At 37.1% G+C, this 13,514-nt stretch overlaps 3 protein-coding genes across 16 annotated transcripts; 2 read left to right on the plus strand and 1 right to left on the minus strand.

The window, feature by feature from the left end:
- Positions 1-204: 204 nt before the first annotated feature.
- Positions 205-2,855, plus strand: LOC104773265 (uncharacterized). Of its 6 annotated transcripts, none has more exons than XM_019237313.2 (9): positions 205-418; positions 504-561; positions 664-772; positions 882-1,029; positions 1,080-1,153; positions 1,236-1,382; positions 1,461-1,560; positions 1,825-1,951; positions 2,240-2,855. In XM_019237313.2, the coding sequence occupies exons 4-9, from the start codon at positions 936-938 to the stop codon at positions 2,697-2,699; spliced, it is 1,002 nt and encodes a 333-aa protein (XP_019092858.2). In that variant the 5' UTR covers positions 205-418; positions 504-561; positions 664-772; positions 882-935; the 3' UTR covers positions 2,700-2,855. The 6 variants fall into 6 exon arrangements, with proteins under 6 accessions (XP_019092858.2, XP_019092857.2, XP_010467157.3 ...); XM_019237312.2 differs by having other exon boundaries at positions 1,084-1,153; XM_010468855.3 differs by having other exon boundaries at positions 1,102-1,153.
- LOC104747250 (ABC transporter C family member 13) lies at positions 2,784-10,687 on the minus strand. Of its 9 annotated transcripts, none has more exons than XR_015582349.1 (34): positions 10,538-10,687; positions 10,415-10,456; positions 10,230-10,316; positions 10,002-10,148; positions 9,789-9,917; positions 9,638-9,720; positions 9,507-9,555; positions 9,173-9,424; positions 9,027-9,096; positions 8,892-8,952; positions 8,697-8,784; positions 8,291-8,409; positions 8,098-8,195; positions 7,958-8,024; positions 7,714-7,831; positions 7,504-7,620; positions 7,336-7,416; positions 7,031-7,249; positions 6,810-6,911; positions 6,644-6,711; positions 6,365-6,496; positions 6,130-6,277; positions 5,690-5,949; positions 5,449-5,605; positions 5,190-5,365; positions 4,997-5,108; positions 4,854-4,907; positions 4,611-4,733; positions 4,412-4,524; positions 4,182-4,274; positions 3,996-4,106; positions 3,741-3,902; positions 3,463-3,650; positions 2,784-3,375 (listed from the first exon to the last, which is right to left on the minus strand). XR_015582349.1 is itself a non-coding variant. In XM_087488645.1 (34 exons), exons 1-34 carry the CDS (start codon positions 10,562-10,564, stop codon positions 2,940-2,942), a joined length of 4,275 nt encoding a protein of 1,424 aa, XP_087344771.1. In that variant the 5' UTR covers positions 10,565-10,685; the 3' UTR covers positions 2,784-2,939. The 9 variants fall into 9 exon arrangements, 4 of the variants coding, with proteins under 4 accessions (XP_087344771.1, XP_087344772.1, XP_010467156.2 ...); XR_015582350.1 differs by having other exon boundaries at positions 4,182-4,308; XR_015582348.1 differs by having other exon boundaries at positions 4,182-4,308; positions 4,412-4,510; positions 10,538-10,686.
- Positions 10,688-10,863: 176 nt separating this feature from the next.
- On the plus strand, positions 10,864-12,411 carry LOC104747249 (DNA mismatch repair protein MSH7). Its single transcript, XM_010468851.3, has 2 exons — positions 10,864-11,586; positions 11,740-12,411. The coding sequence occupies exons 1-2, from the start codon at positions 11,348-11,350 to the stop codon at positions 12,203-12,205; spliced, it is 705 nt and encodes a 234-aa protein (XP_010467153.1). The 5' UTR covers positions 10,864-11,347; the 3' UTR covers positions 12,206-12,411.
- Positions 12,412-13,514: the final 1,103 nt, after the last annotated feature.

The following is a 13,514-nucleotide window of genomic DNA, read 5'->3' on the forward strand; positions in this document are numbered from 1 at the left end:
TACCATATCGCTACCGTCTCTGGTACCGTACCGCTATTGTACTACGTACGTACTGCTATCGACCCTGGTACCGTACTGCTATCTTACTGCGTACGTACCACTATTGACTCTAGTACCGTACCGCTATCGATACCGCGTACGTACTGCCGCCCATACCGCGTACACAAGGCCTCAAAGCATGGGTAAGGTTTGTTTAAATAACATAGAACATGGTAAAATAACTGTTTGAACGGCCATTAGTACCAAACGTATTGTCGTGTAACACAATGACCAATGCTGTTTTTCACACTTTTTCTCTCTCGGTCTGGCCAGGCTTCTCTGAGTTTCCCCGTTGTTTCGCCTCTTCTTCTTCTTCTTCTTCTTCTTCTTCTTCTTCGTCTTCGGTGTCTCTTTCTATTCCCAACCGTCCTCCTCTTAGGTTAACTCTGCTCTTTTTCTCACACCTTTCTCTCCTTTCGCATTGTAATTTTTAGGTTTTTTTTTTTTTTTATTATTCAATCAAGGTACGCCGTGCTTGGTGCGGGTTTTGCTGGAATCTCTGTTGCGTGGCACCTGCTTAAGGTTACAATTTCATTTTCTGATTGTGATTGTGTTGAGAGAAATCTGCTTCGGGATTTAACATTTTGGCGAATCACTAACAACTTTTTTTTTTGTTTCCTGCAGGAGTGTCCAAAGGAGCTGAGAATAAGTGTTGATGTATATGATGAAATTGGCATCGGAGGTGGAGCTTCTGGAGTGTCCGGAGGGCTACTCCACCCTTATTCTCCTAAAGGTAGATCACGTTGCCCCCTTTTTGTGATTGACCGTTCTCTGAGATTTAGTCGGAAGAGTTTATACTTTATTGTAATGCTTAGTTTCATAGAGGTTTTTACTTCATGTAGGCAAGCTACTTTGGCATGGTGCTGAGTGTTGGAGAGAATGTTTAGAGCTCTTAAATGTTGCCGAGACAGCGGCTTCTTCTCCCTGTTACCCATATGCTGAGAAGGGAGACTCTAATAAGAGTTTCGGAAATTTTTTGGTTCGAAGAAGGTACACACACACTCTCAATAAAACACTTGACTTTTTCCTGCCCTTGAAAGGAAGTTCTTCTTCTTGCTTCAGGGGAATCTTGAGACCAGCAACAAATGCCAAGACTCTAGATTTAATGAGTGATGTAAGTTTGAACTTGACTTAGATACTCGAGAGATATTTTTAACTAAACCCGTAGTTTTATTGTTTATTACTTCTGCCATTAGAATGCTCGAAACTGCCTTGCTAGCTGTGTAGTAGAGACTATTGACAAAGATGGTGCACAAAATCTTGTCCCCAATCTATGCCTGCCTTTAAACTGTGCCTTCTATTTTCCAGAAGCTATGAATGTTAATCCGCAGCGATATCTCCAGGTTAACAGACATAAAACAACAGATTTTGAATTTTTTTTTATATGTTAGCAACAAAGCTTTTACCGACCCATTCTGCAGGCACTCTTTCTAGCATGCCAGAACACAGCAGAGGCATCACTTGGAAGGAAAAACGTAACTTTGGTGAAGAAATCTATAGATGATGTGTTCGAACTTGAAGGTGAGTAATGTGATTTTCTCAGGTTTCACATCATTTGAACTAGATTCTTATATTTTGGGTTAACTCTTGCACTCGCATAAGCTTTATGGAAACATCCTTTTAAAACTGATGTGATAAACTTAGTTGTAGATAAAATCTGGTCTGAAAGCATCATATGAGTCTATATGAGCATTTAAGAGTAGATAGCTATTAACATTCCGTTGGTAGAGTATCCATGCCTTTTCTCTTTGGTTCTCATCACAGCTTCGTTCTTGTTATGTGTAGGAGAATATGATGCAGTAGTAATATGTCTTGGATCCAAGATAGACTTTCTTCCAGGGCTTATTGGAAAGCTACCTTTAAGGACTTGCCGAGGTGTCATTACTCATTTGGAGTTACCCGAGAGTGCCAGGTATTTCTTCTCTCTGCTCAATACCTCTAAACATATAGAGACCTTGACCCCATAAAAAATTGTCCATTCCTAGTATTTTCTTCCAATACTGCTATTTCATTTCCCCGATATTAACTTTTACATCCTCATTCTATATTACACTTCTGGTTGGACTCTCACTACAGCCTGAGGTTTTTGTTAAGTGTGGGACCTTCATTGAAAAATAAAGTGTTGATGTACTCGCATTGCGACGTCTAGCCCAGCAACATGTTTTATTGGTTAGTTTACTTTTAAAATTCTCTATTGCAGGGGTTACCCTGATGGTGGACCTTCGATCTTGTCAGATGCATGGCTCGCAGTTCAGGGATCTCGTAATCTACACATGGGATCCACGTGGGAGTGGCAATCAAGAAATTATTCATCGGATGTCACAGCAGAGGAAGCTTCAAGAGCTCTCGAGGAGCTTCTTCCGAAGGCGATTGCAGTTTATCCAGACATAGAGAAGTGGAGATTTACGGGAGCTAGGGCAGGGTTGAGAGCAATGCCGCCTGTCACAAGCCATGGGTCACTGCCGCTCTTGGGATGTGTAGATAAGCTCATAGGTGGTGCAGCAGGTGAGTCTAGTAAATTCTGGGTATTTGCAGGGCTCGGATCAAGGGGACTACTCTATCATGCTTGGCTTGGGAAACTCTTGGCTAACGCTGTTTTAAGTTGCAAAGAAGAACAAATCCCTTGTGAACTAACTTGTTGGAAGAAAAGCAAACAATAACAATTGCGAAATGTGTAGGAATCTATCTTTTTTTTTTTTTTTTTTTGTAGTAATGTTTCCATTTGAGAGGTCCAAGAAGAGTCATTTATGATGAAAAACTGAGCATATAAATGACACTCAAACAAGGCTACTAATGCTGAAACCAGTTTTGTTTCATTTTCTTTAGTTGTTAGATCATCAAATCATGAAGACATGTTTTATTTAGCAAAGATCAGAGAAGTAACAAATACTAACAACATTTCACTTGGAAGCTCTGACAAAGCTTGAGAAAGTTGAGGAGTCATCTTGCAGAAGATGTTGCGGTATTCCTTGTTCAACCAGGATTCCGCGATGAAGAATAAGGATGCTATCCAAATCAAGAACCGTTGAAATGCGGTGAGCAATGGTGATGACGGTTACGCCTTTGCATTCGCTCGATATTGTGCTCTGCAGTAGGGAAGCTGTGTGAACGTCAATGTTGGCGGTGCATTCATCAAGGCATAGGATCTTTGATGACTTGAGTAGAGCACGGGCAAGGCACAGAAGCTGTCTCTGCCCAACAGAAAAGGAACATCCAGATTCCTTTACAATGGAATCTAACCCTCCTGCACTTTCTACCTCTGCCTTGACTTTACACTTGTCTAGGATCTCCCAGATTCTCCAATCCTCACTCAACCCAAGAGGATCAAGGTTATTCCTATGAGAAGCACAACTTTTTATCATGGAAACTGCAAAAGCAAGACCCTGATATATTGAATATGAAATTGAGTAAAAGAGTTGTAACCTCAGTGATCCTTGAAACAGAAAAGGGCTCTGAGGAACAATAGCGAGGCGAGAACGAAGCTCTCTAATTGGAAGATGGTGTATGTTAATTCCATCCACCATTATCTCTCCACTACAAACAGGGGTAAGCCGGAAAAGGGCATTCAAGATGGAAGATTTTCCAGCTCCAGTTCTTCCAATTACTCCTACCTGATCAACGAACAAAATTTGTTCTTTCATGAAACAGAAAAAAAACAGTCTGTTTATAGATTGCTTGGCTTGGTTTGGCGATACATGTACCTGCATTCCTCCTTGGATTGTAAAAGAAATGTGATTGAGTGCTGGAGGCAGACTTGAGATGTATCTCATCGTCACATTGTGAAACTCAACCAACCCTTGAACCGGCCACTTACCGCTGAGAGATTGGCGACCGGAAACTTCTTCTTGAGGCACATCCATATACTATTTCATACAGGCGAGAGAGCATGGTTCGTTCATGTATTATTATTAGTAACACTACTAGGCATATGGAAGTTAATTAATAAGAATCATTACCTGGAGAACCCTTTCAACAGAAACCATTTCCTTCTCTGTTTCAGTGAAACTTGTTAAGAAGCTACCTAACAAAGAAACCAGTGGAGCTGCATATGAGAGCGCTAATCCCACCTGTGATTCAAATCATACATTACATTTTAATGCTTTCACTTTTCCTATAAATTTATGAAAACTTCAATTCCTTACCAATCCAGGTGTACCAAAACTGATTGGAAACTTTCCCCGGGAGCCGATAACAGCCATTACGGCGACAAAAAAGACAATCATTGCTCCTAACAACTGCACCTTGTAGAGATTAATTCCATACTCATTTCTTGCAGAGCACATTGCATGAAACAAACATTGTTACAAGATATTTGAAAACGGTCTTAAATTCCCAACGGAAACATAAGGAAAGATGTATTCGTCGTATGTACCTGCAGACGCAAGGAGAGCCACAAGCTTGCAATTATCTCTGAGTAAGTAGTCCGCTGGTATAACCCCAAGTGCTCCATAAACCTAGCGATGAAATGGTCCTGTCATGCATAATCTAACTAGCATTAAAGCAGAGAAGCAAAACCTGACATTCATTCCAATCATAACAACAAATTCTTTTTGAAGCAGAACCTAAACTACCTCAGACTTAAAAGCTCTGATAGTTGATGACCCATCAAGTGTCTCCGTGAAAGATGCGTATATTGGTGATCGTGAAACACTGTCCAACCTTCGTAGTTCCCTTGATGTTGACCTGTAGAAGAACTGAAACAATTTTCATTTAGTAGAAACTTACACCTCCTCTTTCTTCACTAAAAAAAAAAAAAAAAAGAAAAAACCAAAATAATATCAGAATGGCTAATATATTAAAAGAGGCTAAAGTACCTGAAGCTTGCTGTATATATACCAAAATGGTAGAAGCAGAAGCAGGAACAGAACCTGTATACATATTTTACACTGATGTAACTCCTTTCCAAAAAAACAAAAGAATGATACCTAAAAACAAGAGAGAAGAGTTTGGGAAAAACCTGAACATAAGACAATACTAAAATAATCCCTAACAAGCCAACAAAATTTGCTAGAAGAATGTTGAGAATAAACGGAAGAGAGTCATCAATCGTATATAGATCAGATGAAAACCTGAACAGAGGAACCAAAAACTGGGATTAAGACGAAGAACAAGACACATGATCCAAACTGTTTTCTAATCTTGTCTCTAACCTGTTTAGTATTCTTCCACTTGGTGTCTGATCAAAGAACTGTGTAGGTGCATTTATAAGGTTACTGATTAATGCATTATGAACACGCACTGCTGCTTTTAATCCTCCAAATGCAAACGAGAATGCCCTCACCAAGGTTAATATAGAGTTGATAATGCATAAGATACAGAGAACCATCTGCACGATTGGTAGTGACATTAAACTCAATAACACAAAGGATAGAGTTACGTTTCATGGGATTTTACAGAGAATTTTAATACCAAATAAAACGAGGTTGAGTAATGTGATACTCCTCTTCCTGCCTTGTCAACCCAATAGGATAACCACAAATCACTCCCATTACGGGAAGCTTGCATCAAAACAGCTGAAACCAATATTACAATTGTAATGAACCAACCAGAAAACACAGCATAGCTCCTGCAAAAACAGTTAAGTCGATCACTTACTTATACATAATCAAGAAAAAAAAAAATAACATGGTTAAGCAAATATTTTCTTTACCTATAAACCATTACTTCAACTCGACCCTCTTTTCTTTCCTCCAATTTGACAATATTTGCAGCTGCACTAATTTCATCAACATCGCCTTTCTTGATAGAAAGAGGTTCTTTTCGTTTGGTAAAGTGATTTGGTGATGACATATCAAAGTCATTGGTTAAAGAAACTGTTGGAGAGATGGATTTAGGCATATCGGTAACAGGTCCTGACCATTTCACTTTTCCTTTGTCCATCACAACCACAATATGTGCACAAGATATCGCCTGTCGTAGTAAAAAGAGCTCGACGGTATGAGAAAACAAATTTAATTAGGTGTCATCATAATAAGTACATCTGCAGGAGGGTTATCAAAATATTGATCACTATGTCAAACTTGATCCCAAAGACACTGACAAATACATTGAATCTTGATATATTTTCAATTGTAAAGAGAGATTCGAAACCTGCAAGTTGTGAGTGCACATAACGCGAGTCTTTTTGTTCAACAGAGGACCCATAAGTGCTCTTTGCAATATCCAACAGCCTACTTGTGAATCCACTGCACTCAATACATCATCAAGCAGATACATGTCTGAACTACGATAAATAGCCCTGTTGATTATGCACACACAAAATCATCAGAAACACAACACTTGATCGATGGATGGTGAAAGAGCATGATATATAGAGAAATCAAACCTGGCCAAAGCAAGCCGAGCTCTCTGCCCTCCAGATAAGTTTACTCCTTTATCGCCTATACATGCCATGTCACCTCCAGCCATAAGTGAAATATCCACATCTAGTGCACAAGCACTCAGTGTGTCGAAATACCTAGTTTAAACAGGAAGATTAAACTATGCATTTTCCTAGATAAACTATATATCTAACAACTAACTTTGCGTATATATACTCGATTGTAAAACAGAACATTTTGAGTACAAGTGCATAAAATGTGTGGCTGAAGCAAATTTACTAGACCTTTTGGAGTCAAAAAGCTTCCCAAATAAGATATTTTCGCGTAGTGTTCCAGATAAAATCCATGGGACCTTACAGTAAATTGAGGTCAATGTAAGACTTGTCATAATTGAATGTTGAAACCAAAAAGAAAAAGAAGCATAGAACCTTTGTTTATCAGTTTACAAACCTGTGGTACGTATGCCACAGACCCATTTAATAGAATTGATCCATGAACACACTGCATTTCCCCTAATAGTGAATTCAACAAAGATGTTTTACCTGAACCAACCTGAAAAAATAGTTAAAGAATGATACTAAAAATAGTTAATCATAATTTAATCAGATGAATGATACTACAAGTAAAGAAAGGGATACTAAGATTAACAAAGATGGGGATGATTGCTATACCTCACCGATAACTGCAACAAAGGATCCCTTTGGCACTCTTAGGCTTACATGTTTTATTGTCAAGTTATAATCATCTTCTACGTTACTTGACCAAGTACAAGATGCATCTTCCACAAATACAGATAAGTCTTCAGAGGTCAAACCAGAGTCTATTGAAAATACTTTTCTATGCTCAAAACAACACAAGAACTTGCTCACACGCCTGGTGGATATAAATGCCTGTAACAAGGGAACAAATTATATATATAACTGAAAATGAAATGGTTGATAAAACGCTACTCAACATGACTGAATAACAAGCTTACATCAATGAGCCCATTGATGACCCAAGGAAACGAGTTTAATGGAGAGATTAAGCTATTAAACAGAGCAAGACAAGTAAAAACCTGGAAAAAAAGAAGTATCAGGAGTGTCAACAAGTGTTTTTACAAATTTGAAGCAGAAGATATTATAGAAAAATATTCAATAAGTACCGTTGCTGCATCAAGTTGATGACCCATCAGAGCATAGAGACCAAAAGTGGAAAGAGAATAAAGAGTTGGTGTTGTCGCCCAAAAGAAAACACACCAAGCATCTAAATCTTTCCGAGTCTAGAAAAGCCAAACGAAAAAAATAACTGTTAATACAAAGCACTTACTATTAGGACCGTTTAAATAGCAAAAGGAGGGATACGGAAACATAACCGCTAAGTGAGTCACTTCGGTGGCTCTTGTTTCCTTCAACCAATTAGCAAACCAGTTATCCCACCCATACATTTTAAGTGTGCGGATGTTTGTTAGGAGCTCTCCTGTTTTTCTAATCCTGACGGATAACAAAACCTTTTACAATGTGAGAAATCACTACTCAAATACCCCATAGGATCACACTTAAGAAACTTTCTGGCGACAGAACTAAACTTTTGGCCTTGAATAAAATATAGTCCTATACCTCTCATCTTTAAGCTTCATCATTTTCTCTGTTGCAGATGCAATCAGCACAGATATCCATTTATTGACTGAAAAAAAAAAAAAATGTATATGAGAAATGTGGGCACTCCATATATTAGGAAATGTGATGTAAGCTCGTACCCGGAATCAACAAGATCGTGATTGCAAGTCCAGACAGAAAAGCAAAGTTGACTTGGGTATACAAAAAATACAAAGCTATCCCAATTTGCAGAGGCAGGCTGAGACAAATATATCGAATGAGAATGAAAGAGTGGATATTCTATCGATAATCAATAAGGAAACAAATTCATTATTCACAGGCAGATGTTGTTACCTCCACATGTCATGCAAACTGTTGCACAAGTTAACAATGCGGTCAGCATCTACCGACATAAATGTTTGAATCTCGCCCTCAGAAAAGCCTGACCGGTTCGCTGTGTTCACCAACAAACACTGCATATATACAATATACTCTCTCAATCAACATCCTTGACCAAAGAACCAAAAGTGTTTGATACGTCAAGTTACTACATATCGTATCAAACCCCTTAAAAGGTGAAGTCATATGGCTAAGATGTTTAAATATCCTGAATCGAATACTCACTAAAGCAAAGTAAAAGGTTCCAAAACATACTGTTTATATACAAACGTCTTGTTTGATAAATAGTTCACTTTCAAGATATTTAAGGAACCAAGTACCACCAATCACAATACAAGTTTTCACTTTTCACATGTTTTACCTTCCTGTAGATAACACTCATTATACTAGATCTTAGCTTCAGTTTAAGCTTTGAAAGACGAAACGTATATTGTGTATCAAGAAAGGACCTACAGGACAAAAAAAAAAAAAAAAAAAAAAAACATGTATCAGAAGTGCCTATAAATATTTCTACAGATTTGAGTTAAATAAAAGTTGTGTCTAGGAATATATTTACTTAAAGATAGATGTGAGGCCCAAGGAGATAGCGAGGGTGTAGCCAACAGAACTTTCTGAACCTGTTCAGTGAGAAACAGTGTCAGTGATTCCAGCCGTAAACATATTTACTAAAATCATTAAGAAGAATGGAGACCTTTTTCTAGATACTTGATAAGTCTGTTGAGAAATAAGGGGCCTGCAAAGCCAATGCAATCATTGAACACCTGCAAAAGTTTATATTTTTCAGTAGCAAATATATAGTAACAAAGATTACAAGAAAGTGAAAAAAAGCAAATGTACCTTCAACAGTCCAAGGCGAAGATATGGCCATCCATATACACCAGAAATTGACCAAAATAGTGATGGGTTTGAGCCATTATTGCACTCTTGAAGTTGCCAGCATCTTAATAAATTCTCACAACATGTAAAAGGATCCATATCAGGTGGGAGTGGAAGTAGATTTTCAAATTCTAGCTGCTTCTCTGAGCCATGTTTCATTATTGAACCGATGTACGCAAAAGTGAACAAATCCCACCAGCTTCTAGTTTTCTCCTTCAAAAAATGAATAGATCTGTTGGTTTAACTACTCTTTAAAACAAGTACTAATTAGTTAGATGGAAGAGAGATGCCGTACAATGCGCATTTGATCGTCACCTTCTTCAATAAGTGGATCTTCCAAAGAACTACAATGAGAATAAGAATCTGGAGAGGCAAAAAAAAAAAGGAAAATAAAATAAATAAGAGAGCCATACTAAAAGCATATACCTGATTTTTAGGGGAGTCTGCTTTATCCTGAGGACATTAACAGAGATACCAAAAGTAATGTCCAACATGATCAGGAAAACCTCCTGTACAGAGTCCAAATTATGTTAAGGAACTACTTATTGTGACAGATTTATAAAGACAATTGAATTACCTGTAAAGTGAAAATCATGGTAAGATGAAGGGCCTCTGTTAGGGATCTTAAGATCCACCAGAAACATAGAATCCGGCTACTAAAAACACAGCAAGCACAAGCGAACTTTGATGAGAGCATGACAACAACCTGCAGAGTAAAACAAGCTTCAGGACAGAAAACAGAAGAGAGAGACAAAGAAGAAGATTCTTAGTTTGATAACAAGAACCTTACCCACATTGCGAGACGAGACAAAGGGAGTAAACAGAGAATGACTTCTCTCCTACGGTTCGTTCTCAGAAGCACCACAAAGTCCACACATGACATACATACTCCAAGTGCAGGTATTACATACAACACACACTTCTCAATGTAGCTTTTCTATATAAAGAAGAAGAGAAGAGAAATGGATCAATTGTTAATTATCAATACAAAGACCAGAAATTAGGCTTACTTGCTTACCCTTCTGTTACATCTATCCTTCCTTGTCATTACTGTGAGTATGAGAATCAAAAGAAGAGTAACTACATTTGCTCCCAACCCTAAAACTGTAAACATTCTTAAGGACACACAATCCAAAATTAAGACTGTCATGTCTACATATATGCACAAATTCCTATAAACGCTACAAGCTGAAAAGAAGGATATATGTCGCCTAAACGTTTCAGGTTTGCGTCCATATGATGCAGCTGAGACCGAAATTGATAAATTTCTCATCATCAAAAACCCACAAGTGAAGGAAACAATAGTAAAAAAAACTCTCTACTTACAGTGGAATTGGTGAGAGTAATAGCCATGGATTCTCTAGGGTCCCAAAACCTTACCAGGAATTTTACAAATTCTTTGTTTTTCTATTTAATATCGGGAGACGAGTGTTTAAGTTTTAATAATAAAACCAGGAATTCCCATATTTTCTCTTTTTCTAAGTACTACACGTCAACAAGAAGTGTGACATAAAGCTGCCATCATTAGTGAGTAGTGACTAGTGACCATATAATAAAGTTAAAGTTAAGTGGGGAAATGGTCCAGATATTAAAATAATCACTGTTATGAGTCTATTAGGCCATATTTATAGGGATATCACATGGGGTGATCTAAGCCTTTTTAAAAATCAAATTAATTGAACAGTGGCTATAAGATCAGCCCAACTGATCTTATTCAAGACCAGTTCTTGTGTTGATCTTAAGATGACGTGTCACACTCTTGGTTTCATTTTTCACTGGCTTCGACATTTCTTTTTCTTCTCACAAAACTTTCTCAATTCCGGCCAAACGAGTGGTGTCTCCGATGTTAAGGCTTCTATTTTATTGGAATCGGAAAGAGGCGCGGCCGATTGGAGGAGACGGAAGCGGTCGAGCAGTGAAGACTGGAGAGAGGAAAAGTGAGAGTCAATCTCAGACCATGAGAGGTTGAAAGATGGTGAAAGAAGAGATCGGTGAGCTTGGAGATCGTCGAAAGCTTTCTTCATATTTCGTTTCTTCTCGTCGATTTGGTTAATCGATGAGGCGATTGATTCCGGCGCCGTCATAATCGGAAAACATCGTTTCTCGCTTTTTCTCTCTCACTCACACAATTCCAAAATGCAGCGTCAGAGATCGATTTTGTCTTTCTTTCAAAAACCGTCGTCGGCGAGTAAGGGTTTGGTTTCCGGCGATGCTACTAGCGGAACGGATACTCCGCCGGAGAAGGTTCCGCGTCGTGTCTTGCCGTCCGGATTTAAGCCGGCTGAATCCGCCGCCGGCGGTGGAGCTTCGTCGCTGTTCACTAATATTATGCATAAGTTTGTGAAGGTCGATGATCGAGATTGTTCTGGAGCAAGGTACTACTAATCTTCGTTTTCTCTTATTTCTTAAAATCATTAGCTAGAGAGAGATCTTTTGCCTCAGTAAATAGAGATTGTTTTGTCTTGTAATGTGTTTGTCAATGTGGAGATTTTGATTACTGCCTTGGATCATTTTTTGAAATGCTACAGGAGCCGAGAACATGTTGTTCCGCTGAATGATTCATCTGTATGTATGAAGGATGATAATGTTTTTCCTGAATATCGTTCCAATAATGGTCAGTCTCAAGAAAGAGGCCACACGTTTAGCTTCAGTGGGAGAGCTGATATAAGACCAGTAGAAGATATAGGAGTAGATGATGATGTTCCTGGTCCAGAAACACCAGGGATGCCTCCAAGTATTTCTCGTTTGAAGCGAGTTTTGGAGGATGGAATGACTTCTAAGGAGAATAAGGTCCCTGTATTGGATTCTAGCAAGAGGCTGAAAATGCTCCAAGATCCTGTTTGTGGAGAGAAGAAAGAAGTAAACGAAGGAACCAAATTTGAATGGCTTGAGCCTTCTCGAATCAGGGACGCTAACAGACGATGTCCTGATGATGATGAAGCAATTGAGAAGATGCTCAATGATCTATCCCTTGTGAAGAGGTTCGATGCATAAGATTCTCAAGATCTAGAGACTAAGAACAAGCACTATCTAGCTGATGTCTGATCAAATATCTCTGGAGTTAATTTTCCATGTCTGAGATTATATTAGCTTTCTCATGCCCATAATCTCTGGAATGATACCTTTTTGTTGAATGAATGTAATTTACAATGGATGATCCAAGCTTTCTCAATGAAATATACCAATTCCTTTTCACTAAATCGAGTAACGAATAACACTATATACATACTACACCTAAAAGCTATGTGTGAAGTTTTTAATTCTATCTCTTGGCATTTTTGCTGGATTTTGACTTCTTTTTGGTAAAAGTTTTAATTAATTAAGTAATATGTTTGTTTTTTTTTAATTTTAGTAAAAATTTTATAAGTTTTGCAATTAATAAACATTATATTATTAAATAGTATTACACATTCTTAAACATTAATCTATATATTTATTAAACATTCTTAAATTTCTATAAAAATATTATATTATTAAATCTTAAGATCTTACACATGTTCTCCCAATAAATAACTTCTTAACAAAAGTTCTTAACTACTGATCTTACATTATTTTTACAATATTTATACTCTAAGAACACTAAACTGATCTCCCTATAAACATGCCCTTAGACTATTACACATGCGTGGGAGTGGGATGGAAGTGGAACGAACACCTTTAAACGATGCCACTCATCTCTTGGGTTTCCAAGCAAGTGTCTCTACCTTTTTTACTTTTATAGGAAAGTTATTAATTTTTTTTTTCGTTTTTGGTATCAGGAAAGTTACTAATTGCTAGGAATGTATAGTTTGAGAGACATAACTATAATTTCAGCGACCTTTTCTATAGCATTAGTGACTAGTGAGTTTTAGTGAGTTTCAAGACTTAGAAATATATCTTTCCTTCAAAATCTTATTATAATAAAGTTGGATTTTGAAAGTTAGCCACTAATAAGATTTTGACATGTGTCAAATTATTAATTTTAGATTTTGATATGTGTAAAAGTTAATATTTAGTAGGAGAAATTTGATTACAACAAAATTAAAATATTTTGTTTAAAAAAAATTAATAATGTGAAAAAATAATTATCAAAAATTACAGAATTTATAAAAAAATAAAAAGTTTTTTAAAATAATTATGAGGAGATTATATATATATATATATTTCATAAGATTTGAAATTATAATATTATTTACTTATTTTTAATTTTAAGTTATTAATTTTACAAAAAATAGAAAAAAGATTAAGGAAAATATACAGTTAATTATTAATTCTAAATTTTGTAAATACTCACTTCTATATAAATATTATATATATATATATA

This window comes from Camelina sativa, chromosome 15 (genome assembly GCF_030686135.1).
Source record: "Camelina sativa cultivar CO46 ecotype springtype chromosome 15, ASM3068613v1".
Taxonomy (NCBI): Eukaryota; Viridiplantae; Streptophyta; class Magnoliopsida; order Brassicales; family Brassicaceae; genus Camelina; species Camelina sativa.

What these genes read in the sequence shown, in the direction of transcription:
- LOC104747250 (XM_087488645.1), bottom strand. Translation starts at nt 10,564, where the DNA reads ATGGCTATTACTCTCACCAATTCCACT. An exon ending in TGAAACGTTTAGGCGACATA is followed by an intron (nt 10,317 to 10,414) that starts TATCCTTCTTTT and finishes AGAATGTTTACA; the next exon opens with GTTTTAGGGTTGGGAGCAAA. An exon ending in CTGTGGCATACGTACCACAG is followed by an intron (nt 6,712 to 6,809) that starts GTTTGTAAACTG and finishes ATTTACTGTAAG; the next exon opens with GTCCCATGGATTTTATCTGG.
- LOC104747249 (XM_010468851.3), top strand. Translation starts at nt 11,348, where the DNA reads ATGCAGCGTCAGAGATCGATTTTGTCTTTCTTTCAAAAACCGTCGTCG. An exon ending in CGAGATTGTTCTGGAGCAAG is followed by an intron (nt 11,587 to 11,739) that starts GTACTACTAATC and finishes GAAATGCTACAG; the next exon opens with GAGCCGAGAACATGTTGTTC.
- LOC104773265 (XM_087488648.1), top strand. Translation starts at nt 267, where the DNA reads ATGACCAATGCTGTTTTTCACACTTTTTCTCTCTCGGTCTGGCCAGGC. An exon ending in CCACCCTTATTCTCCTAAAG is followed by an intron (nt 773 to 881) that starts GTAGATCACGTT and finishes TACTTCATGTAG; the next exon opens with GCAAGCTACTTTGGCATGGT. An exon ending in GAGTTACCCGAGAGTGCCAG is followed by an intron (nt 1,952 to 2,239) that starts GTATTTCTTCTC and finishes TCTCTATTGCAG; the next exon opens with GGGTTACCCTGATGGTGGAC.